Raw genomic sequence first — 25,639 nt, forward strand, 5'->3', positions numbered from 1 at the left:
AAAAGATAGAGGATTGGCAGCCGGAATGGAGTTTCAGGGCATTTAAGATGAAATATGGCCTGTATTAGACCATCTTTAATAACATGATTACGTCTGATGTACACTAAAGATTTCATCAAAATGCTCATTTGGGGATGTGTTGATCGAATGTTTGATTTTTATTGCCAAGGTAATTGATGGGTTGTAAGGTTTGTAAAGAATGTAGAACAGAAAGTAACTTAACATGAATTAAGAAATTGAGTTATTTCACATTGCATTATTTATATTCTTTGAAAAAAATAGAGAATTTCATGTTCTAATCATTTAGGACAAGCTTGCTAAAAAATGAACCAATGGACGCTTAATGTCTAGTTTCTTCAAAGGCATCTTGATCACTTGCATTCAGGTGGGAGACCCTGAGGGAACCGTTTCAAGTCAGTGCAGTAGTTGTAAATCATGTACCTTTGTTGCACCCATCGAAGTCTGTTGCGCCCCTGGGCATCAAGTGCTTGAACTTGCCACGCATTGTCTTGCACAGAACTGGGGGAGGTAGGGGTACAAGGTGATCCAGGTGACCAAATACAAGCATTGGCTTTGAAATTTCTGTAAGAAGCAGTGAAAGGAGCTTGTGTCCAATCAGTCTTTACAAGCCCCCCTCTTGTTGCCCAGTCATCAGCATTCCAAAGACTCGAATATATCCTCATGGCTTGCTTGTTCGGGAATGGCACACCAATTGATTCCAGGTTTTGGAACACTCTTATTGGGACGTTGTCCACTAAGAAACTGCAATGAAAACGCAACAAATTGCAAATTAGCATTAGGAATTCGGGACCTCTATGGTGATACAGGAGTATTAAAGTTGAGAGCATTTTTTACTTACATAATGAGTTGTTTGTTCCACACAATGGAGTAGGTGTGAAAAGCCTTAGTGGGATCAAACCAGAGATAGAATTGTTGTTCTCTGTTGCCTTTCCCCTGGGAGAACACATTGGTATGGAGAACATATGGCTCTCCAGTTGCATTGCCCAAAAACTCAAAGTCAATCTCATCGTGGGTCGGCCCTTGAGAAGATAGCTGCACAAGTAAGAAAAATACGAGAAACCTCAAATTCATGAGTCAGAGAAGAAATTCAATTGGAGGATAAGGACCGAGACTTACATAGTATGTAGTGACAGTACCAGCCGAGTTGCCTGCTATTAGCTTGATTTGCATGTCGATTCGGCCAAATAAGTACTCATTCTTGGATTGGAAGCCAGAACCAGAAGCAGTGTCAAGAGATAGTGTGAGAAGTTGGCCACCGTTTAGTATCTTAGCACGTTGATCGCCCCAGGTGATGTCAAGATCTTGGAAGAAATTGCCACATTCTGAGGATCCTATTAGATAACCAAGCAACGAAACTAACAGAAGCATTGAGGAAAGCTTACTGGGACAAGAGAACGACATCTTTGCTTTTCCAAGATAGGGAGATGTGCAGTAAGGATGAGGAGAGAGCTAGAATTGTGTTCTATGATGTTAGAAGCACTGCAGCTTGGTTCCTTTATATAGGTCCTTTTGAGGCAATAACCTGTCCTGGTTGATATAAAAATTCCACAGAGAGAGCTGACATATTTGGATTCTTTTTTGCAGGTGACAGGCTTGCAAATTAATGAGAGGGAGAGAGGAGCAAACCCAGGAAGGCAGAAAATCGCGTGTGCCTTTTGTTTCAGTGAAACATTTGAAATAGGAGAAAGCTTGTCTTGAACTGATGGAAGCCAAAACCATGCAAGTTGACCATATAAAGTAACTAAATCCCAGCTGTGTGACTAAATGATGGTCAGTTGACAACTTCAGATAGAGCCTGGCTGCTTGCTCAGAGCGTCGACTTTACAGTTTACAACCGGAGACAGTAGGCGCTGGGTGGTTTTCCTAATCTATATATGCGCAATACGAACGGTGGAAGAGTCTTCCCGTTTTTGACCTGCCTTGGTTTCACTTGGTTCTCGTGGGTCTTTGCCCAATATTTAGAAACATATATTTTATAATTGCCCAGAAGATTCCTGATGTCGCTTTGATCTAACAAGATTTATAGATATATTTCTTTAATATTTAATAGAAAGCTTACAATGGATTTCAAGAATAGTCATGGCCCATATCAAATGCACTTTGAGCTCGAGAGGAGCACTCGAGCCCAGGTTTTGGGCACGTGCCCGGCACCCTGCGGGCTCGAGCATGAGCCGGGCCCCTATAGGCTTGTCTTGATTTTAAACCCAATAATATGACCTTAAAGTTCATGGGCCCAGTAAGTGTTTCAAGCCCAATTATTTTTTCGCTCATTAATACACCTGTAATTTTTTTTTCTCATTAATGTTATCACTATAAAAAAATTTAATATTTTACATTAAAAAAAACATCAATATTAAACATAAAAATATTTTTATTCTTATAATTTTAATTTTTTCTAATATATTTATTAAGATTTTTGAATTTATTATATGAGGGGCCTCAAATTCTTCAAAAGAAGATTTTTTTGTAGGTATTCAGAGGTATTTATCAAAAGACATTTCCCTTTATTTTAAAGAAAATAGCTATTTAAAGTAATATTTAATTAACTTATAATTCAATAAAAGAACTTTATTCTTGAATATATTTGATTTTGTATCATCAAACATGCTTAACTTTAATTCCATGTCATCGAGTCTTATCTTAGCACCACGAGGTTGCCTGCTCAATCAATTTTTAATCAAATAGTTATGGTGGAAAAAATTAAAATTAAGTGGCAGGGAAACACTGCAAAGCTAAGGAGTAATATAATAATACCGTATTTTTCTTTGTCATATTTTGTGAGAAAATAAAAATTGCTCTTTGTTCTGGAACGAATATGATTATGGAAGAGAAATTTTATTTTTAACATATACATGCACATAAAAATATGCCCGAGTCCTCGTATTTTATTGAAACGAATTAATTAGTTCTTGTGGCGTCAAAGTTAATTAAATAGTTCTTTTCTTGTTCTTGACCATCCTTAATTTAATATATATATATATATATATATATATATATATATAAAATCTTTCTTAAAATAACAAATAAACACGTATTGTGAGTTCTATTCAAAAGGTGGAACTCTGAAAATTTCAATTTTATTTTTTCGGTAAAAACTTTTGGATTATAATTTTTTTCAAGTTAATCATCCATTACTATCAATCATACCGTAAATGTAAAGTTAATCTATAACGGGTTGCACCGTAAACTTCAAGTTGGATGCTTGAGAAAATTTCTTCATGCACATTGTAAAAGATGGAGGACGAGTTGCAATGACCGTAACGGAAGTAGAGAATAATTAAAAAATTGAAATCGATTCATTTGGTGTTACATTTTATTTGTAAAAAGAATAAAGAATTAAAACTGATTTATTTCACATTACATTCACATATTTTTATTTGCATAAAGAATAAAGAACTTTCATGATACGTGACAAACTCATTAACGTGTAGCTTCTTTAAAGAAATCTTGATCGCTTGCATTCAGGTGGGAGACCCTGAGGGAACCGCTTCAAGTCAGTGCAGTAGTTGTAAATCATGTACTTTTGTTGCACCCATCGAAGTCTGTTGCGCCCCGGAGCATCAAGTGCTTGAACTTGCCACGCATTGTCTTGCACAGAATTGGGAGAGGTGGAGGTACAAGGTGATGCAGGTGACCAAATACAAGCATTGGCTTTGAAATTTCTGTAAGAAGCAGTGAAAGGAGCTTGTGTCCAGTCAGTCTTTACAAGCCCCCCTCTTGTTGCCCAGTCATCAGCATCCCAGAGACTTGAATGTATCCTCATGGCTTGCTTGTTCGGGAATGGCACACCGATTGATTCCAGATTATGGAACACTCTTATTGGGATGTTGTCCACTAAGAAACTGCAATGAAAGCGCAACATATTTCAAGTTTAGCATTTGATATTCGGCTTGTGACGATACAGAAGAATTTAAATTTGAGCATTTTTTACTTACATAATGCGTTGTTGGTTCCACACAATGGAGTAGGCGTGGAAAGCCTTAGTGGGATCAAACCAGAGATAGAATTGTTGTTCTCTGTTGCCTTTCCCTTGGGAGAACACATTGGTATGGAGAATATATGGCTCTCCAGTTGCATTGCCCAAAAACTCAAAGTCAATCTCATCGTGGGTCGACCCTTGAGAAGATAGCTGCAGAAGTAAGAAAAATATGAGAAACCGCAAATTTACGAGCTAGAGAAGAAATTCAATCGAGGATAAGGATCGAGGCTTACATAGTATGCAGTGACAGTACCAGCCGAGTTGCCTGCTACTAGCTTGATTTGCATGTCGATTCGGCCAAATAAGTATTCATTCTTGGATTGGAAGCCAGAACCAGAAGCCTTGTCGAGGGAGAGTGTGAGAAGCTGGCCACCGTTTAGTATCTTAGCACGTTGATCGCCCCAGGTGATGTCAAAATCTTGGAAGAAATTGCCACCCTTGGAGGCTCTCATCAGACAGGCAAATAACAGAGGAAACAAAAGCATTGAAGAAAGCTTTCTCGAACGAACGAACGACATCTTATCTTTTTCCGAGTAAACAATCAGGAGATGTATATGTACCAGCAGCTAGCAAGAGATTTATCAAGAGAGAGCTAAATGTGTTGTGTGATGTTGGAACTCTGAGCTCGGGTCCCTTATATAGATGGTTTCGTGGGTAGCTAGTTGATTAAAGAATAGTTATAGCTGGCATATGTAAATAGTATTTTAGGACTGGACACAGGCTTGCAATGTCATTCGAGGAAGGAGCCTAGGAAAGTAGAAAAAAGTGGTTCTATCTTCTATGTGAAAGTGAGGAGGTTTGGTCAGGGCGCAATTGCACAGGAGAGGTGAGAGTTGTTGGACTAATGGAGCCGAGACCGAGTTGTCCATACAAAATGAATGTTCGGTGCTGCAATAATGACACCGAGCTGGCAAAGCATAAAGCATATTGTCAAACTGGAGGCAGAAAAGACAATACGCGTTGGGTGAGAAATTTTCAAGTGGCGTTCCCTGTTTTGGACGTGCCTAGCCTCGGTCAACAGGCCGTGAGTTTTATGGCTTCTGGATATTCCAACTCCAAGGATCACTTTCCTCCTCGTGTGCTGTCTTTTTTTTTTCTTTCAATTATTTTCTAGCATGCTTATCTTGAAGGTGTCAAGTTTTGGCTTTGATACTTGAGATTTAATGCTCGCAAATTGCAATATAAAACGTTGCTTGTTTAAAGTTGTAAGCTAATAGTTTTATATTTTTCGAGGTATTTAAAAATATAATGTTATTTGTTTTTTAAAATATTTTTTATTTAAAAATATATTAAAATAATATGTATTTTTTATTTTTTTTAAATTATTTTTAACTAGCATATTAAAACGAAAGAAAAAAATAAAAAAATAATTTAAAATAAAAAAATATTTTTAAAATATAAAAACGAACAAGTTCTTGAAAAAAAATTCTATTCAAAGATAAATAAATAATGAGATTTCTTTTCTACAGTTAATAGTGGTTATAATTATTTGACTTTATGAACAAAAAAAAAAAAAAACAAACTAGATACCGATTTTCAAATCAATGACCTTGTTTCCATAAACATGACCAATTCGTTTCTTGAAACCTGAAAAATCTAATTCGGATTTTTCAATAACAACACTGAAATAAAAACATATTCAATATTTGTATTTTTTTTTACAATTCAATAAATTCATTTATTCTAATTTATCTACAAACTCTTAAAATTATAACAATAAATGAGATTTTAGATGATAATTAATGTAAATTTGATATAAATATTAAGTTCGTGTTTAATATGTGGTGTAAAATATTTTTTATTTGAAAATATATTAAAATATATTTTTTTAATTTTTGTTATAAATACATTAAAATTATCATAAAATATAAAAAATTAATATAAATTTAATATTTTTTCAAAGTAAAAAATATTTTTAAAAAATATTCAAAAACAAATATTACCATGCTCCATGAACTATGTAAACGATGACATGATTGTCAACTGATGTTATGATAGTTAGAGCATGAAAACAATACTTTTAAAAAAAATAAAATTCCTCTCCATTTCTTTCACTCTTTTTTTTTTTTTTTTTTTTAATCTTAAAAAACTAAATATGTTACTATCCTTATAACACATGAGTAAAAATAAAGACGAAGCGACTTTTTTATACCCTATTTTTTCTATAACATATGTCGATACACGACGTCGGGCGACGGCTCCGCTCATTTTTGTTTATTTAACAAAAAAAAAAATTAAAAAGATTTGTTTAATTGGGGGAAATGAAAATTATATTGGAGTCGCCATCTAGTAATTTGAGGGAACTAGAAATCCCAAATTAGACACTGGTTCCAGAGATTCAGGTACTGGGTTAGTTATGATTAAGGGAAGGTAGACACCACCCTTAAAACATCCTTTCAAAAGAAAGGTTACCCTTACTTGTGTGTTTTTTTTATTTGATTTAAATGCTATTATATTTTGAGCTTATTTGCAATTTTTGTTTTTTTAAAAAATAGTTAACGTCGGTCCCTAAAATTTGGAGACACGTTAAAAATGACATCAGTCCCTAAAAATAGGAGACTCGTCTAAAATATTGACGTTTAACCCTAAAAAGGAGAAATACGTCTGAATTACCAAAAAAACTATGGACATAATCCATATTTGGTATTTAAACTTTTGACATCGGTCCTTTTATGAAAAAAGAGACGTGTCGATAAAATATTCGTTTATAAAATAAAACTATTTTGATATCGTTGAGATATGGGTATAACTATATTTGAAAATTGGGCTTTGGACCCACGAATGATGACATAATAGGATGGGTGTTGGACCCGCGTTGTTATTTTTTTATTATTATTTTTTTGTTTTACAACATGCAAGAAAATTTATATACAAAATAAAAAAAAAAATATTAGCAATCTAAATAAAATTACATGAGTGACACAGTATAGGTATAAAACTGAAATACCCTCGGATTTCTTGAAAAATTACGAAAATGCCACTGCCGGAGCGTGTGTCTCACGCGCTGTCACTGTTGACGATGGCGAAATTTGCCGGCGAGATTTCTGGCCAACCGATGGTCGGTTCTGGTAGATCTGAGGTCGAGGATTCTGTTGGTGGTGGTATCGACGGTCGTTGATGGCTGACGAGGGAGAATCGTCGACTTGAAGCTTCGGTGGCCGGCGAGAATCGCGGCCTTTTTCCGGCCAGATGAGGCGGCGAAAACGATTAAAACCGCCGGGGTTTTGCTTTAAACCAGGGTAGCTACCTTTATGTGGTGGTTCTGAGACTTTATATGGCCGGAAAGTGGAGATCGGAGGAGAGAGAGAGAATCGCCGGCGAGAGGAGAGAGATGCTCCGAGATTTGATACAGTGCGGACGCGTGTATAGTGTACCGGTGCCGCTGAAGGATGTTAACCGTTGGATCTTGGATGAAACGATCGGATGGCTATGATTGGCTAGATCAGTAGGTTAATCGGACGGTCCAGATTGTCTGGTATTTGATTTTTGTGTGGCGCGGTGCAACCGAAAGCTCGGTGCACCGGATGACGTGGCGCAACAAGATTAAATCCTGGATTCTTTCAATGGCTGAGATGAGTCGGGATATGTTTGGTATTTGTTAAATTGTTTTTTTTTTAAAGACAATATCCTACTCTCCTGAAGAAAAACTAAAAAATTTAGAAATTATCAATCGATCCTTTCTTTTTTTTCTTTTCTCTTCCTCTTTTTCTTTTTCTTTCTGCCCCCGTTTTCTTTTTTTTCTGCCCCCCTCCCGTGGCTATTTATAGCCACGGTACAACAACCATAAAAAAATTATTTTATTATATATAATAAGAAATAATGCACACAACTACCATAATTTTGTTTTATTATAATAATAAAAATATTGCACACAACTACCATAATTTTGTTTTATTATATATAATAATAAATATTTACATGGGTAAAACTAAAAATTCAAATCAGTATTAGAAAAAATCCCGTTTTAACCGCCAAAAAATGGAATACCAAAAAAAAACATTTGATGGGTATCGACCCGATGAACCGAGTTTTGGTCGAAAATGACGGTTTTGACCCAAGACAGCCCGAAACTCATTTTTTACCCTGGTCGACATGGTATGACCCGTATTGACCCGGTGAACTCGGTTTTGGTCGAAAATGATGTTTTTGACCCGAAACAGCCTGAAACTCATTTTTTACCCTGGTCGACATGGTATGACCCGTATTGACCCGGTGAACCCGATTTTGGTCGAAAATGATGTTTTTTGACCCGAAACAGCCCGAAACTCATTTTTTACCCTAGTCTACATGGTTTGAATGAAGAGATGCGGTTGACTCGAGAGAGAGAAAAAAATATTTTTGAATTTTCAAATTTTTCTTAATGTTTTTTTGGATTTTTTTAAAAAATATATAAAAAACATGGGTCAAAAATTGGGTAGCAACAGATGCCCCCTCTTTACAATGCTTACGAAGCAAAAATCCTCGATGTTTTGCATAGTAAGCTTTGTAAAGAAAAAAAACTTGTCTTTCTGTCTCTCTTTTTTCGTTAACCTGAGATCCCATCTGACGACCTCCTTTACCAAAACCAAAAAATGTGTGTAGCTTAGTCAACCTGAAATCCCATATGGAGATTCCCTTTAACCCAAAGCTACATGAGATCCCATCAGGCAACCTCATTCAATCAAAACAAAAGAATGTGTAAAACGTGGTCTCATTGTAATGGGTAACCAACCCAGGTGGAAAGAATGTGAAAAAATAGTCTCATTATGATGGGTGACCTACCCAAATAGAAAGAATATGAAGTGCGGTCTCATTGTAATGGGTGACCTACCCAAAAATGGAAAAAATATGAAGTGTGGTCTTATTGTAATGGGTGACCTACCCAGATGGAAAAAATATGATGAAGTGGTCTCGTTGTGATGAGCGACCTACCCAAATAGAAAGAATGTGAAGTAAAGAATTTTGTGAGTGGTCTAATTGTTCCAGGCGACCTGCCCGATGATAAAATGCGATGAAAATCGCAAGTGGTCAAATTGTTCCAGGCGACCTGCCCGATGATAAAATGCGAGGAAACTCGCAAGTGGTCAAATTGTTCCAGGCGACCTGCCCGATAAATAAAAAAAATGCGAGAAAACTCGCAAGTGGTCTAATTGTTCCAGGCGACCTGCCCGATAAATGAAAAAAATGCGATGAAAATCGCAAGTGGTCTAATTGTTCCAGGCGACCTGCCCGATGATAAAATGCGATGAAAGTCGCAAGTGGTCTAATTGTTCCAGGCGACCTGCCCGATGATAAAATGCGAGGAAACTCGCAAGTGGTCAAATTGTTCCAGGCGACCTGCCCGATAAATGAAAAAAATGCGAGAAAACTCGCAAGTGGTCTAATTGTTCCAGGCGACCTGCCCGATGATAAAATGCGATGAAAATCGCAAGTGATCTAATTGTTCCAGGCGACCTGCCCGATGATAAAATGCGAGGAAACTCGCAAGTGGTCAAATTGTTCCAGGCGACCTGCCTGATAAATGAAAAAAATGCGAGAAAACTCGCAAGTGGTCTAATTGTTCCAGGCGACCTGCCCGATGATAAAATGCGATGAAAATCGCAAGTGGTCTAATTGTTCCAGGCGACCTGCCCGATGAAAAAATGTGAGGAAACTCGCAAGTGATCTAATTGTTCCAGGCGACCTGCCCGATGATAAAATGCGATGAAAATCGCAAGTGGTCTAATTGTTCCAGGCGACCTGCCCGATGATAAAATGCGATGAAAGTCGCAAGTGGTCTAATTGTTCCAGGTGACCTGCCCGATGATAAAATGCGAGAAAACTCGCAAGTGGTCTAATTGTTCCAGGCGACCTGCCCGATAAATGAAAAAAATGTGAGAAAACTCGCAAGTGGTCTAATTGTTCCAGGCGACCTGCCTGATTGATAGAATGCGAGAAAACTCGCAAGTGGTCTAATTGTTCTAGGCGACCTGCCCGATAAATGAAAAAAATGCGATGAAAATCGCAAGTGGTCTAATTGTTCCAGGTGACCTGCCCGATGATAAAATGCGATGAAAGTCGCAAGTGGTCTAATTGTTCCAGGCGACCTGCCCGATGATAAAATGCGAGGAAACTCGCAAGTGGTCAAATTGTTCCAGGCGACCTGCCCGATAAATGAAAAAAAATGCGAGAAAACTCGCAAGTGGTCTAATTGTTCCAGGCGACCTGCCCGATGATAAAATGCGATGAAAATCGCAAGTGGTCTAATTGTTCCAGGCGACCTGCCTGATGATAAAATGCGAGGAAACTCGCAAGTGGTCAAATTGTTCCAGGCGACCTGCCCGATGATAAAATGCTTGAAAGTGAATGAGCTTCAGGGTTGATGAAAACTTCTAAAGGAAGTCATACCTGTACGGTTGAGATTTGATCTGTAAATCGATCTCAAAGATGATGTAAGCTTCTCACGAAAGTCGTATATGTACAGCTGGGATCTGATTTGCAAATCAATCTAAAAGACGACGCTCAAGAAAGTCTTATATGTACAGTTGAGATCTGATTTGCAAATCAATCTCAAAGACGACGCTCAAGAAAGTCTTATATGTACAGCTGAGATCTGAGCTTCTATTCAAAATGATGGCAGGAGCAAATTCCCTATAAATCACGCGCTATCGGGCAAAAGACATCATCAACTTCTCACATTTTCAATACTCTCAGAGTTCTCAACTTTTGAAGTTTTAACCATGTCTTCCTCTTCTTTCAATGCTAATCCAAACCTTGCTCCTGCGGCAGAGCCTGTAGTTTGGCATACTACTTTTGAAGTGAATGGTCGTCCAGTTACAATAGAGGATACTGTAATGGACAATGAAGATATTGCTGTAGCCGTGGCTAGAGACATGATCCTTCCTCGTGATGAATTAATACTGGCAGCCAGGACCGATATTGAAGCAGTGAATCAGTCACTTGCTCTCAGTATCAGAGCTACGTCGTCTTTGGTGAACGTTGCGGAGCGTCTTCATGCCAGAAGACTTGAGTTGAATACTCAAATTCCTGAGCTCCATAATCAGATTGAGAATTTAAGGAAAAGGCTCCATGATGAGAGACGTTACAAAAACGACTTGGAGAGGAGAAACGAAGAGCTCAATGCACGTGTTGACTTTTGGAGGGACTATGTTAACACACGACACCTCGAGTTCGAGGAACAGATGGAACGCATAATTAACCAGTTTGAGGAATTTCAAGTAATGATGGATTATCAGCGAGCTGGAAATATCCCTAATCGTCCTCGTAGTGTTTAACGTTTGTACTTGTAAACCATTATGCCCATGAATAAAAATCCATCTTCTCGTCTTCATTCATGAATTTTGCCTTTGTGGAATTGCCATACTTGATATGATTTAGAAGGACGTCATTTCATCCGAGTCTCGTTGGATCCCATGAGGAGTTTTGTTTCGAGAGATATCTGCAAAACAAATATGCGATGCTTGTGAAGTGAGATGATATGCAATGCATCTTACCTGTTTTTGAAATATAGATCCCCGTTCATCTTGTTTGAGGGTTTTGACTTTGAGTGAGCTCTTTTGATTTACGCGTACTTCAAGTCTACTCAAGCTGACCCATGTTGTCTATTTTTTTGAGTTTCCCAACAGTCACTGCACGTTTCTCTATTGGTAACTTCACTAAGAGAATCAGCTTCTTCGTGGCCCGACATTGTCCTGAGATTTCATCTGCATTTCTCTTACTGAAGATGTATCAGTTATCTTGTTGTCTAACTGATCATATTGTAAGAGTCAACAATCTCCTTTCATAGATACTGGAAATCATACTATTTCAGTCCTCATGCTAGAAGAAGCCCACAGTTTATCACGTGTATTTTCCACTAGGGAAGCAAATTTCTTTGCCGTTAAGGATCTGGTAACTGCTTCTCTGCCCCCTGGGAGAATTAACTGCCTCATTTCATTTCCTCCTTTGCTCTTGTTGTCATTAGAATCTCTGGTTTTCTAATGGTGCCTCATAATGTGTTATACGCTCATTTTTCTTACAAAGAAAACCTTTTTCCAAAAATGATTTTTCAAAAGATCTGTTTTGTTCTCGAAAACTGAAACTCTCAATGTCTGTTTATAACAATGTTCAAGCAACTCTGGGGCTTTATGTCAAATCTCTTAGTAAAAGTAATCTCAGATGAAGGTAAGTGATGAGATGACCTTCTGCTTTGGTTTTCAAAGTGTTCAAGCGATTGCTTGCAGGTATTTTGAGACAAAAGAAGCGATTTGTCTTTTATCTTTAGAAACACTTTTTAACAGCATGAATAATAATGAGTAATTATTTGTTACACCATGACTCTTGATGAAAAAGTCTCTTATATTTTGAGAACGCCATTTATTGATCCAGGTTGCTTACTTGATTAGAAAGGACTTCAAAGGCACGTAATGTATTTTATGGCTCAAGGCTATAAAAGAAAGAGTATTCCATAAGCTCAAAAAAGTGTTTAAGGGCTTATAAACTATAGATCACTATTATCTTGTCTTGGCATTTTCTTTTGCTACCTTGACAACAAAAATGATGCTAAATATTCCAAATGAGGAACTTTTTTTTTTTTTTTTGTTATTCCTATCTTTGTTAGGAATTCAATTGTTTGGAATTTTATTGAATTCTTTGTTGTCAAACTTTCTTTATAAGCTCACATGCTTTCAAGACAATTTCCTTAATCATATTTCTCTGTTTGCCCCCTAGTGTAGGGTGTGATCTTAGTTAAGGTTCTCATGAAAGAAAAGGCTTAAATAGATTCAACTCAAATTGGGACTGCAAAGGATAATTTTAAAGAAAGTGAAGGGAATATCAAAGATGGCCTTTCCTCATTTCAAGTAAGATCAGTTAAAACCAATAAACTTTGTCCATATCCAACGTAATGCTTTGGATTTGTAAGATACCATGTTTTGCAAGTCCATGACAAACTAATCTACTACCAACCATTATTCATGCTGATAAAATGTGGATCCAAGACATAATTTGGGTGATAGTTGTTCCAATTACATGTTTTGACTTGTTTGGTCATCTCTTTCAAGGGAATTACTCTGAACATTATTCTAAACAAATCATTGATTTATTTCATTGAAATCACAAACAAAATCAGTTCTTTTAAAACCTCATTTAAGAAAAATGGACTCTCTTGTAAAAAAAGTTTGAAAGATCAAATTGTTGAGCAATTGAGATCATGCATGAGCTTTTTGGTGAGGTATATGCAAAGGGAATTTCCTAGCCAAAACTTCATTGATTTGATTGGATGAAACACATCATACATAATACTTTTTCACAGAATCAGAGTTCACAGGCCTAGGTAAATCATCTCCATCCATCCTAGTTAACAACAGAGCCCCTCCGGAAAATGCTTTCTTCACTATGGGCCTTCACCCACTTTATGAAGTAATCAATGGCTACTAAGATAAATTGATGTTTATTGCTGGCCTTTGGGTTGATTGGCCCAATCACATCTATTCCCCACATTGCAAATGGCCACGATGATGTCATACTAAACAGAGGAGATGGAGGTGCATTTATCTTATCACTGTACACTTGACATTTATGGCATTTTCTGACATAATCGATGTAATCTTTCTCCATGGTCATCTGGAAGTACCCAGATCGTTGCATTTGTCTAGCCATCATATGCCCCCTTGCATGAGTTGCACAAATTCCTTCATGAATTTCTTGCAATACTACCTTAGCTGCGATTTCATCTAAACATCTTAGTACGGTGCCATTGAATGATCTTTTACATAGAATTTCTCCATCCAGGTAAAATTACATGGCTAGCCTTCTCAAGTTCTTCATATCTGCTTTAGATGCCCCCAAGGGACATTCTCCCTATTCTTATCGCTTGTTCTATTCTCTCAGCGATAGTTACAGCATCATAGAAATGCTGAGCTGAACTACCCACAAGGTGTTCAAAGTATGGAGATTTAAAAGTGTTAGAAAATAGAGTGACCATTTCTTTTTCTAACAAAGAGGGTTGCACATGAGATGCTTTTTCACGCCATCTCAAAGCGTATTCTCTGACAGTTTCTTTGTTGCCCTTCTCCATGACTAACAAGCTTGACCTGTCCGGGGCTACCTCCATGTTGAATTTATACTGCTCCACAAAGGCTTTTGACAAATCTTTCCACTTTCTGATCTTAGTATTATCCAGCCTTGTATACCAGCTTAATGTCGATCCAGAAAGACTGTCTTGAAAGAAATGGATGAGAAGTTTCTCATCATTCACTACTTCTGCCATCTTATTGCAGTAAGATTTAAGATGAGTGACTGGGCATTCAGTTCCAGTATACTTGATGAATTCTGGTACCCTAAATTCTTTGGGTACAACTACATTTGGAACTAAACACATTTCTGCAGCATAAACAAGATCATATAAGTCTGCCCCTTCGACTGCCTTCAATCTTGCTTCTAGAGCGGTCAATTTATCATAATCGACATTTTCGGAGAATTTCATCCTTTGTGGGTCATCAATTGCCAGGTTTACAGTAACTGGCACTTGTGCTGGTGGAACATTGTCAGTGAACTGTTGTTCAAATGAAGAGGGATTTGCCCCTAAATTTTGAGGCGGGAATACAAAGGGAGCTGATGGCATAGATATAGATGGAATTGCAACTGCCGGCTGGGTAGAGGTACCTTCCCCAGACTTGGATACTAGGGTCTGCTCGAGTAGACTTGTAAGTCGTGCTATATCGTTTTTCATGTTCTCTAACTCTCTTTGATAATGAGCCTCTAGTTGGGCTCTTTCTTCATTCTCCATTATCTTCCTTCGTAGTCGAGTGTAATGAATTTTATGGTCTTTTGGGGGACCTATATTTCACCCTGAATGAATGCAAGTAAACTAAATGAAATGCACAAATGGATGCAAAAAGTCATATGGTGTATGCATGATTGTTATTGGTTTCAAATTTTTTTTAAATTATGACGAGGAACAGACCAGATCAAATTCTCTTAAAAAAAGTTCTCACTGAGGACTCCAAACCTACAGGGACTTGAACCGATTTAGGGGAGAAATTTGATGTCATGTTCTGATGGCAAACAATCCCCTTCATCATGTTGGTTCAAATCTGATCTCGTCAAAAATTCCTCAATAGTAATGGTTTTTTTAATCTCACACTTCCTATGAGGATCGGTGGAGATTTAATGAGAATATTAAATGTATATGAACATGTATGTTAATGCATTGATATTTGTTTGTGTCCTAAAGGTATATCCTAATTGATAAGATCTAGCTCATAGGGTTTGGCTCAGTTGATTCTAATCTTAAAGATTTTCTTTGGTTCTTAGATTGCCCGAATTACCCATGGGGTAATCAGCCTCTTAACCTTATACAACATGAGTATGGGAAGAAAATTCCACAATACCCGTTGCATAGGGTGAGTTACAATCCAAGCGAAAGTTCGAATGAGCATCAGTGGACATAAGTCACACTTGCCACCTGAATCTTTCTTTTCTAATCTTAAAAAGGACGAGCTCGGGTCCAGAGCTTTTATGGGTTCACCGTGAAGTGTGTGAATACACAAATAAATAACATGCATGCATGTGCAAAATCTAAAAAATTGAAATGATTGACAATAAATATCGCATAAATAAATAGCGCAAATAACATAAATGCTCAAAAATAAACAGCAATAAAAAAACAAATGAAAAAAACACACACAAGCAATTGGTTCAACCCTAGTCCCCAGTGGAGTCGCCATTCTGTCGATACACGACGTCGGGCGACGGCTCCGCTCATTTTTGTTTATTTAACAAAAAAAAAATTAAAAGATTTGTTTAATTGGGGGAAATGAAAATTATATTGGAGTCGCCATCTAGTAATTTGAGGGAACTAGAAATCCCAAATTAGACACTGGTTCCAGAGATTCAGGTACTGGGTTAGTTATGATTAAGGGAAGGTAGACACCACCCTTAAAACATCCTTTCAAAAGAAAGGTTACCCTTACTTGTGTGTTTTTTTTATTTGATTTAAATGCTATTATATTTTGAGCTTATTTGCAATTTTGTTTTTTTTTAAAAAATAGTTAACGTCGGTCCCTAAAATTTGGAGACACGTTAAAAATGACATCAGTCCCTAAAAATAGGAGACTCGTCTAAAATATTGACGTTTAACCCTAAAAAGGAGAAATACGTCTGAATTACCAAAAAAACTATGGACATAATCCATATTTGGTATTTAAACTTTTGACATCGGTCCTTTTATGAAAAAAGAGACGTGTCGATAAAAATATTCGTTTATAAAAATAAAACTATTTTGATATCGTTGAGATATGGGTATAACTATTATTTGAAAAATTGGGCTTTGGACCCACGAATGATGACATAATAGGATGGGTGTTGGACCCGCGTTGTTATTTTTTTTTATTATTATTTTTTTGTTTTACAACATGCAAGAAAATTTTATATACAAAATAAAAAAAAAAATATTAGCAATCTAAATAAAATTACATGAGTGACACAGTATAGGTATAAAACTGAAATACCCTCGGATTTCTTGAAAAATTACGAAAATGCCACTGCCGGAGCGTGTGTCTCACGCGCTGTCACTGTTGACGATGGCGAAATTTGCCGGCGAGATTTCTGGCCAACCGATGGTCGGTTCTGGTAGATCTGAGGTCGAGGATTCTGTTGGTGGTGGTATCGACGGTCGTTGATGGCTGACGAGGGAGAATCGTCGACTTGAAGCTTCGGTGGCCGGCGAGAATCGCGGCCTTTTTCCGGCCAGATGAGGCGGCGAAAACGATTAAAACCGCCGGGGTTTTGCTTTAAACCAGGGTAGCTACCTTTATGTGGTGGTTCTGAGACTTTATATGGCCGGAAAGTGGAGATCGGAGGAGAGAGAGAGAATCGCCGGCGAGAGGAGAGAGATGCTCCGAGATTTGATACAGTGCGGACGCGTGTATAGTGTACCGGTGCCGCTGAAGGATGTTAACCGTTGGATCTTGGATGAAACGATCGGATGGCTATGATTGGCTAGATCAGTAGGTTAATCGGACGGTCCAGATTGTCTGGTATTTGATTTTGTGTGGCGCGGTGCACCGAAAGCTCGGTGCACCGGATGACGTGGCGCAACAAGATTAAATCCTGGATTCTTTCAATGGCTGAGATGAGTCGGGATATGTTTGGTATTTGTTAAATTGTTTTTTTTTTAAAGACAATATCCTACTCTCCTGAAGAAAAACTAAAAAATTTAGAAATTATCAATCGATCCTTTCTTTTTTTTCTTTTCTCTTCCTCTTTTTCTTTTTCTTTCTGCCCCCCTTTTTCTTTTTTTTCTGCCCCCCTCCCGTGGCTATTTATAGCCACGGTACAACAACCATAAAAAATTATTTTATTATATATAATAAGAAATAATGCACACAACTACCATAATTTTGTTTTATTATAATAATAAAAATATTGCACACAACTACCATAATTTTGTTTTATTATATATAATAATAAATATTTACATGGGTAAAACTAAAAAATTCAAATCAGTATTAGAAAAAATCCCGTTTTAACCGCCAAAAAATGGAATACCAAAAAAAAACATTTGATGGGTATCGACCCGATGAACCGAGTTTTGGTCGAAAATGACGGTTTTGACCCAAGACAGCCCGAAACTCATTTTTTACCCTGGTCGACATGGTATGACCCGTATTGACCCGGTGAACTCGGTTTTGGTCGAAAATGATGTTTTTGACCCGAAACAGCCTGAAACTCATTTTTTACCCTGGTCGACATGGTATGACCCGTATTGACCCGGTGAACCCGATTTTGGTCGAAAATGATGTTTTTTGACCCGAAACAGCCCGAAACTCATTTTTTACCCTAGTCTACATGGTTTGAATGAAGAGATGCGGTTGACTCGAGAGAGAGAAAAAAATATTTTTGAATTTTCAAATTTTTCTTAATGTTTTTTTGGATTTTTTTAAAAAATATATAAAAAACATGGGTCAAAAATTGGGTAGCAACAACATATCTGTTAATAAGAGAGAATATATTTAATAATTTCTTAGGACAAAGAAATCTTAATTACGTATGTGCGAGCAAGTGAAAAGCCGCAAACCCTAAATCCCAGGCCCGTGATTCTTTTCAATTAAGGTAAATAGATATAATCAACTAAGGCTCAAAGCCCAAAGTATAATAGCATTTAGTCCAGAACGAGTCCAGGAAAACCAGACCCAGCTAGAACCACAGTGGTGCATAGTCTGCTCTTTTCTCTGGAACCAGCCCACAACCACAAAGCACAGGTCCACAAACTGGCCGGCCTGTCTGTGAAATTAAAATGGAGTTGTTTACGAAAAGATGAACATTAAAAACACAAAAACCAAAGAGGAGTAGATTGGAAATGCAGTGCACCACCACCACCTATGTGGCTCCCTTACCCAGTTGGCCCTTGCCATCTTCTCTTCACTCCCATCTCCATCGTTCCCATCTCAGAATCGTAAAATCCACCTGCTTGTACTCTTCACAGCACCAAACACACTCCAAAAACATTTGCTCCGTCGCGCTTCACCCTACAAGCAATTGTAAAAGAAACGGCAAAGAGCAAAAAAATTCCCAAACTAACAATAATAAAGGCTACCCTGACCCGGATCAGAACCTTTCAGTTTTTGACCGATTTCAATGTTCTTTAGACACTAACACCAACGCTAACCAAAACCCAGAAACCGAAAACCAAGAAATTGAAGAAACAGGAGACACCGAAACTGGTAATCAGAGAGGGCTTTTATCAAACTCGTGGTGGACGGATTTGAGAGCTGCATTAGGCCAAAGAATTAACGTCGAAGGCATTGTTTCTTCGGTTTCCGTGTTTGTTAAGGACCGGCATTTGGCTCTGCCTCATGTTGTAGTGCCTGACATAAGGTACATTGACTGGGGAGGGTTGCAAGCGAGAGGCTTTAAAGGTGTGGTGTTTGATAAGGATAACACTATTACTGTGCCTTACTCTTTGACGCTTTGGGGTGCTCTTGGTCCGTCCATTGAGAGGTGTAAGTCTGTTTTCGGGAATGATATTGCCGTGTTCAGTAACTCTGCTGGTAATTTTGGCAAGACCCTTTTGCAATTGTGATTTAATTCCTGTATTAAGTTACTAACCTGTTTGTGCGCTGTTGGTGTAATGAGTTAGGTCTCCTTGAGTATGATCATGATGGCTCAAAAGCCAGGGTACTTGAGAAGGCAATTGGAATTAAAGTAATAAGGCACAGTAAGATTCGTCTCTGCCAGTTTGAGCTTTAATTTTATAGGATTTTTATTTTATGGTTATCTAATGTGGAAGCTGACATTTTTTTGTGCATAATTTGCTTATTTCATATGCTGTACTTATTTCTTAATTAATATGCCGCCCGCAGTACCATTTGCAAATTTTAATAATTTTACGTATCACACTATAGGGGTAAAGAAACCTGCTGGAACATCTGAAGAAATTGAAAAGCACTTTGGCTGTAAATCCTCACAACTTATAATGGTATGTGCACACTAACTGAGCTTCTTTGAGTTGTTGGCCTGGTTTCTTTGTGTTTATTGTATGTGAATAGCGTGCTTGTGTTTCACTCAGGTGGGTGATCGGCCTTTCACAGATATTGTTTATGGAAATCGAAATGGCTTTTTGACGGTATTAACGAAGCCACTGAGTCTTGCAGAGGAACCATTCATTGTTAGGCAGGTTAGTCATCCTCTCTTTGAGATGCTAGATTTGAGTTTATGGCATCCTTGTAAAATAAGAAAACAGTGTGTAGATGTATTTTGAATAGATGTACGCTATTTTCTTCTTCATGGCTGAAAGGGTCCTGCTAGAGGTTTTGATGTGAAAGTAAGGGCTGAAGTGTTGCAAATAAGATGCCACAACACCTTTTTTTTGGTATACATTGGAGCATATCCTAACCTCCCAATATTAACCTTTTGTTTCCAAGATTTTTATCTGGCATGCAGTTGACGTTATCAATATTTATCATCTTGAAGGAGTTTTTTCTCCCTCAGAAATTTTCATCATTATTTCTGTTGTATCCCTTTAAAATTGTACCTAGGTTTCTGCTAATACAAGTGGGTCTAACTCCCTGATCTTGCTCACGTGATACCGCCTGTGTTTTTTGCTTTCTCATCTTTGCTAAGAAGTTTGTGTCATTTAGGAGAGAAAGAATGTAGAAACAATTATAGCAGCATAACACACTGATATAATAATATGTTTTGAGATTTTTCCATAAGATGCCATGGAATATAAAGTGAACGTATGGATGTTGACATGATAGCTGTAGCTTCTAAAGATAGTTACTTAAGTTGCTTTACCATACTAAGTAACTGTACATTTACACATACTCTTAGAACTACTTGAAAGATTAGACAAATCTGCTTGACTTATCCTCTGTATTTTCTGTTTTTGCTTCCTTTTTTTAGCTGAGGATTGCTTCTACTGTCTCGTAGCATGTGGCCCTGTTCACTTGTATCCATCTTTCTTATTTCTATAATCTGACTCTTCATTCTCAAAAAAAAAAAAAAAAAAAAGGAAAAAGAAAGATAGACAATCTTGTTGGAACTAAAATGGCAGTTGTCAATGGATCGGCAAGTTCTCTTTGCTAATACTTTTTGTTCTGCATTGTTGGAATCTCAGAGAATAAGAGGATAAATGTGTAGCTTGTTCTTGCTTCCACTGAATACTTGATTGATTGGATGAAATAAAATGTTGACAGGTGCGGAAACTAGAAACCTCTCTTATGGGCTATTGGTTTAAACGAGGATTGAAGCCAATCAGTCATAATCTATTGCCAGATGCCATGCAATGCGTCAAGGATCCACCACCTCAGTAGGAAAACTTTGGTCAGGTGCAACATCATACTTGTAACTACCAATAATTTTCTTGGCTAGGTCATTTCTTACATGTGGGAATCAAATTTTGTTTATTTAATTGATTAATTACTGTCCAATGTGTGTTTTTATGTCAATTACAATCTGAATGAGAATGAAAAGCCAATTCTTTTTTTTTTTTCCACTTATAAAGGCCTCATTAGATTGGCAAATTTCATCTTAGATTGATCATATATCACAATCAAGCAATTTACAGGGCATAGTTTTTTCTATTATAGGAGAGCCACTTATCTGGAGATGATTAATGTCTTCGGGTATTTACAATTGGTTGCCACGTATGCCAGATATCATCAATTCTTCCTTGCATTGTGAACCTATTGACATTCCTTATTCGAGTTAGAGGACATGTGTTCAACATGTAATTGCATCCATACATGTGTGTGTGTGTGTGTTGGGGGGATGTATGGAGGCAGAGTTCCTGTAGAATGAAGAGATGATCGTGTAGTTTGTGATAGACTCTGTGTGTGTGTGTTGGGGGGGGGGGGGGCTGAGAGTAAGATAAGGTGATGCTGTCATACATGAGAAATGATGACATCATAAAATATTCTTGCAGTTCTTGTTATGTTTTGGAAATACATGTTCTAGGATCTATCCTTTCAGATTACATTAGCTATGAGGTACTAAAATACTAATCTATATTCAGTCAAGCCGGGATGTATCTTTTACAAGTAATGAGATTTGGACTGATGTGAGGAATGGATTTTTTCTGAGCATTCAATGATATCTGGAGTGGTGTAAGGAGTAAACATCTTTGAGAACTGAACCATACAATGACGCTGTTCTTCTTTCTCCTTGTTTTGGTTATTTATTTGTTATTTTATAGTCCCGTCGATCTAAGATTTGCCGCACCGCTGAAACAAATTAACTTATGTATTCTAGCTGATGTGTATCAGCACACAAACACCAACACCAAGGATTCATTATACATTCTAAATGGCCTATCACAAGGCGAAGACATTAAAAAAAGCATTAAATAGACTAGACTGATTGTAGAAGCTTTGGTCAAAGCTAAACTTTAGGATCTTTTGAAGTATCAAGAAAATATCTTACTATATTTAATCAATGTGCAAGAAGGATTCAATCCATCGGTCCATGAAGTTTCAATAATAAAACTGCTGATTTTGTATTAGTTTCGACCAGTTTTATTTTGTGATATTTCCATGTGTTTTATGAATCGCTAATTAGTTTTGAATTTTCTATTATGTGTGAGAGCATTAATTATTTTCTTTAAATATTATGATTTGTTATTTTATTTTACTTTCCTTGTCAGGTGAGGAGAAAACACTATAAATGAAACAAATGAATCCAAGTTGATTTAGAAAACACATAAGGTGGCAAAGAGAAGCATTAAAAGGAACATCCTTTTACTTCTAAGAGAAGGATAAATACAAGGCTAAGATCAGAATCTTATTTTAACTTGGAAACCAAAGGGGCGATAACTTCTCCTGGGCAGTATTATTTGCTATAAATAAGTCTTGTATTAGACGTATAATGTTTTCTTTTCTTCTTCTCTTCTCATGACATAATAAGACTTAGACTTATAGGTTTTATTTTTATTTTGTTAGCTGCAACTTAAGGTTTATTTGGTGTTAATTAATATTTTGTTTTTAGTTAAAATCTAAGGCTTGTTTGGATTAGAGTTTGAGCTTATTAGTAAAGGTTTTGAGTTAGTTTTTGTGAGTCAATTCAACCTACAAGAGTAAATCTATTAGAATTAATTTCTTAGAAGTATTTAAACACATGTAAAGCTTAAATTTCAACACATTTGATGAATAATAAATTGTGAACCTTATAGTTTAATGTATGAGAAAGATTATTGTATTCTTTGTTTTTTGAATGAAATAAATCTAACTTATCATAGATTAATTGTTTTCGTGCTATTATTTAATTTCATTCAAATAATGATAATTTCTTAGGATAAGTTTTCACTGTATTATATTTCTATTAGATCTCTTTCTAACTTTTCAAAATGAGATATTAATTTTAAGGTTCACTACATCAGTAGCATTTTAGGATGGAAACTCCAAAGAAAAGCAAATTCAGTCGAGATGGATCTAGTGATTTTACGCACTAATAGCGATACCGAGGTATTAATACAGTAACCAATATTATATTATTAGTAGTAAATCTAGGTAGGGTGGGTTTGGCATTTCCGGAGTTGGGTTACAAATTGAAATTGTTTAGACTACTTCCATCTTGAAGTATGCTGTGTTGGTAGCCTTCAGAATATGTCGAGCTTGAAATGCTTGCTTATGCATGAAGTCATTACTGTGCAAAGCTATATCACAAGCTGGGAGAAAAGGTTCGGTCCAGGCCTGCTAAGAATGCTTGAGTACAATCTCAGGCATCCACGGAGATCTTGTATATGATTTTAGATGTGAGATCCAAACAAGATTAGCCCTTATAATGCTTTGGAACATGAATTTTGGATGAATCAATAGATGTAGAAAGTGAAACCAAGTTTGTAGGACATGATTCTTGATAAATTAAACATTTGTGTACGAAGTATAAAAATCCCGATGTTTGTTCTGCTCTTAAGATGACTTGAGAGAAACTTTGATGGGCATTCCATGGGAAGGGAATGGGAGAGGGTCCATGGTGATTTGTTCATCAGGGCAGAGTAAGGACCAATTGTAACGTGTTACAACATAGTGGATGAAGATGAGGATATTCAACTTTGCCAGTTGGTTTCCTGCACAAAGTCTTGGTCCTCCACCGAAGGGAAGGTAAGCATATGGTGGAATTGGCTCCTCAAATCTTCTTGGATTAAAAGTCAGAGGATCCTTGAAATATTCTTCATTGTAGTGGGTGCCATATGTTGTCCACAGAACCTGCAGAAGACAAGATGAAGTCAGATCTGTGATGAATCATTGTTCAGATATTTCAAGGCTAATTTTTTGTAACATGCATTTTTCTGTTGCTGCGTGTTTTCTCCAATATCTAGAATGCTTGTAATTAATCAAGCATGGAAGATTGGGGCCATGAGTTCTATTGTCTTTGAGCTTTTTTTATGTGGCGATATCAAGGAAAGGACTCGGAATTGATATGTACCTTCCACCCTTTGGGAATCGTGAATCCTTCATATTCAATGTCAGCAATAGCTTTTCTGAAGGAGCCAAAGATAGGAGGGAAAAGCCGCATGCTTTCACGTGCAACTTGCCATGTATATTTCATTTTCTTCGTGTCTTCCATTGTTAGATTTTCTCCAGATCTCCTCTTGTTCATTATGTCATCATGTTCTGCCAAGAGTAATAATATATACTGATTTAGTAGAATCATGGAAAGAAAGTGCTTCTTATGCTGGTTCACTAGATTCATATTCGAGTTTGAAACTGCACTCATTTTCTTATGAATTGTCATGGTATACGGTATGCCCCTCTGATTTTAGAAATCTTTCCATTGTAAACTTAAAATAGTGAAGAAAAGAGTACCTTGAAGGAGGAGAGAATGGCAGTCTGGATGCTCAGCTAACATTTTGAAGGTCATGGCAATGGCAAAAGATGTTGTGTCATGAGCTGCAAACACTAGCAAAACCACATTATCAATAATCTCCTCTTCACTGATCTCCCCTCGAATCATCCCGCTCACCAATTGGGAAAATAACATTCCTTCATCCCCTCCTAAACCACTTTCCATCTTCTTCCTTTTCTCCCTCACCACTTTAATCAACATTTGTTTTATCTCCCGCCTTGCTTTCTTGGCTCTTGAAAACTTGGAACCAGGAAATGAAACAGGTGGTGCAAAAACTCCTTCCAGAACTCTCTCAAAAGTATTCAGGGTTCCAGGCTCAAAATTGAGCCCTAGCAAGCACTCCAAAACTATGGTAAACGTCAAGGCTTTGGTCGAATGGTAAAGACTGATCTCTTCTCTTACATTCCAATTTTTATCTAGGTACAACTGAACTGAGTCGCAAATTTTTGGCACTAAAATCTCAAGCTCTGCAGGGCCAAGGCTGGTGGCGATTATTCCACGAAGGCATCGGTGCTTCTCCCCTTGCTTTTCCATGATGGAATTTATGCCCATGAGCTGAACTGATGCAGTAGGCCATGAGCTTATTACCAACTTGAATTCATTGGACAAGAAAAACCGGTTAGCTTCAGCACCATTAACGATGATTGTTGGCGAACCCATTAGCCTCGTTTTGAATATCTTTCCATATTTTGTGATCCGTGGTTGAACAAACTCTTCGAACAATTGGTTGTCACGTTGTGATCTGTAGAACTCCATTGTTTCACCGATCCAAGGAAGTCCCATTTCCCCTGGTGGTAGTTTTCCATCACTCTTGCCGCAGCCTTTTCTGTGTTTCAAAAAAATGGCGAGGAGCATTGCTGTTGAGCAAAACAAAGCCCAGGAAAGCAAAGAGCATATCTGTATAGCCATTTCTTAGAAGGTGTGAGGAGTTTTAGTCTCAGAACTCAAAATTTATAGCTTTTGTTTCATCACCAGGTGAACGAGTGTTGATATGCATGTGCATGAATGAGAGACATTAGCAAGTCAAAGTTCGTTAAGCATCTAAGAAAGTCAACCGATCACAGCCATAACCGACCCTCCATATTTTTTACTCTCCTTTTCCCACCATTATTTTTGACTTTTTGAGAGAAGAATTGCATAACTTATTAACGAGGGTACCGAAACAGTGATCATGTTCTTGCATGTGCTAATAATCTGTTTTTTGCTCTTGAAGAATGACAACGTCCAACCATAATGTCTCTGATATTTCCCCCCCCGGAGATTTCAGAATCTCCTGGTGCCTTGCCGTCAATGAGTATTTAATCATCAGAGTATCCCTAAAGATCTGGCAAGTCC

At 37.3% G+C, this 25,639-nt stretch overlaps 4 protein-coding genes across 4 annotated transcripts; 1 reads left to right on the top strand and 3 right to left on the bottom strand.

The window, feature by feature from the left end:
• Window positions 1-182: 182 nt before the first annotated feature.
• LOC118041562 (xyloglucan endotransglucosylase protein 1) lies at window positions 183-1,888 on the bottom strand. The gene is made up of 3 exons (XM_035048983.2): window positions 1,138-1,888; window positions 860-1,053; window positions 183-762 (listed from the first exon to the last, which is right to left on the bottom strand). The coding sequence occupies exons 1-3, from the start codon at window positions 1,420-1,422 to the stop codon at window positions 372-374; spliced, it is 870 nt and encodes a 289-aa protein (XP_034904874.1). The 5' UTR covers window positions 1,423-1,888; the 3' UTR covers window positions 183-371.
• A 1,406-nt stretch (window positions 1,889-3,294) lies between these two features.
• Window positions 3,295-4,620, bottom strand: LOC118041558 (xyloglucan endotransglucosylase protein 1). Its single transcript, XM_035048970.2, has 3 exons — window positions 4,234-4,620; window positions 3,957-4,150; window positions 3,295-3,863 (listed from the first exon to the last, which is right to left on the bottom strand). Exons 1-3 carry the CDS (start codon window positions 4,516-4,518, stop codon window positions 3,458-3,460), a joined length of 885 nt encoding a protein of 294 aa, XP_034904861.1. The 5' UTR covers window positions 4,519-4,620; the 3' UTR covers window positions 3,295-3,457.
• Window positions 4,621-18,284: 13,664 nt separating this feature from the next.
• Window positions 18,285-22,503, top strand: LOC118041544 (phosphatidylglycerophosphate phosphatase 1, chloroplastic/mitochondrial). The gene is made up of 6 exons (XM_035048942.1): window positions 18,285-19,011; window positions 19,101-19,178; window positions 19,366-19,439; window positions 19,530-19,637; window positions 20,659-20,790; window positions 22,104-22,503. The coding sequence occupies exons 1-5, from the start codon at window positions 18,321-18,323 to the stop codon at window positions 20,773-20,775; spliced, it is 1,068 nt and encodes a 355-aa protein (XP_034904833.1). The 5' UTR covers window positions 18,285-18,320; the 3' UTR covers window positions 20,776-20,790; window positions 22,104-22,503.
• Window positions 22,504-23,236: 733 nt separating this feature from the next.
• LOC118041551 (taxadiene 5-alpha hydroxylase) lies at window positions 23,237-25,191 on the bottom strand. Its single transcript, XM_035048954.2, has 3 exons — window positions 24,265-25,191; window positions 23,885-24,072; window positions 23,237-23,664 (listed from the first exon to the last, which is right to left on the bottom strand). The coding sequence occupies exons 1-3, from the start codon at window positions 25,157-25,159 to the stop codon at window positions 23,368-23,370; spliced, it is 1,380 nt and encodes a 459-aa protein (XP_034904845.1). The 5' UTR covers window positions 25,160-25,191; the 3' UTR covers window positions 23,237-23,367.
• Window positions 25,192-25,639: the final 448 nt, after the last annotated feature.

The sequence above is a fragment of the Populus alba genome, chromosome 14 (genome assembly GCF_005239225.2).
Source record: "Populus alba chromosome 14, ASM523922v2, whole genome shotgun sequence".
In the NCBI taxonomy this organism is placed as follows: domain Eukaryota; kingdom Viridiplantae; phylum Streptophyta; class Magnoliopsida; order Malpighiales; family Salicaceae; genus Populus; species Populus alba.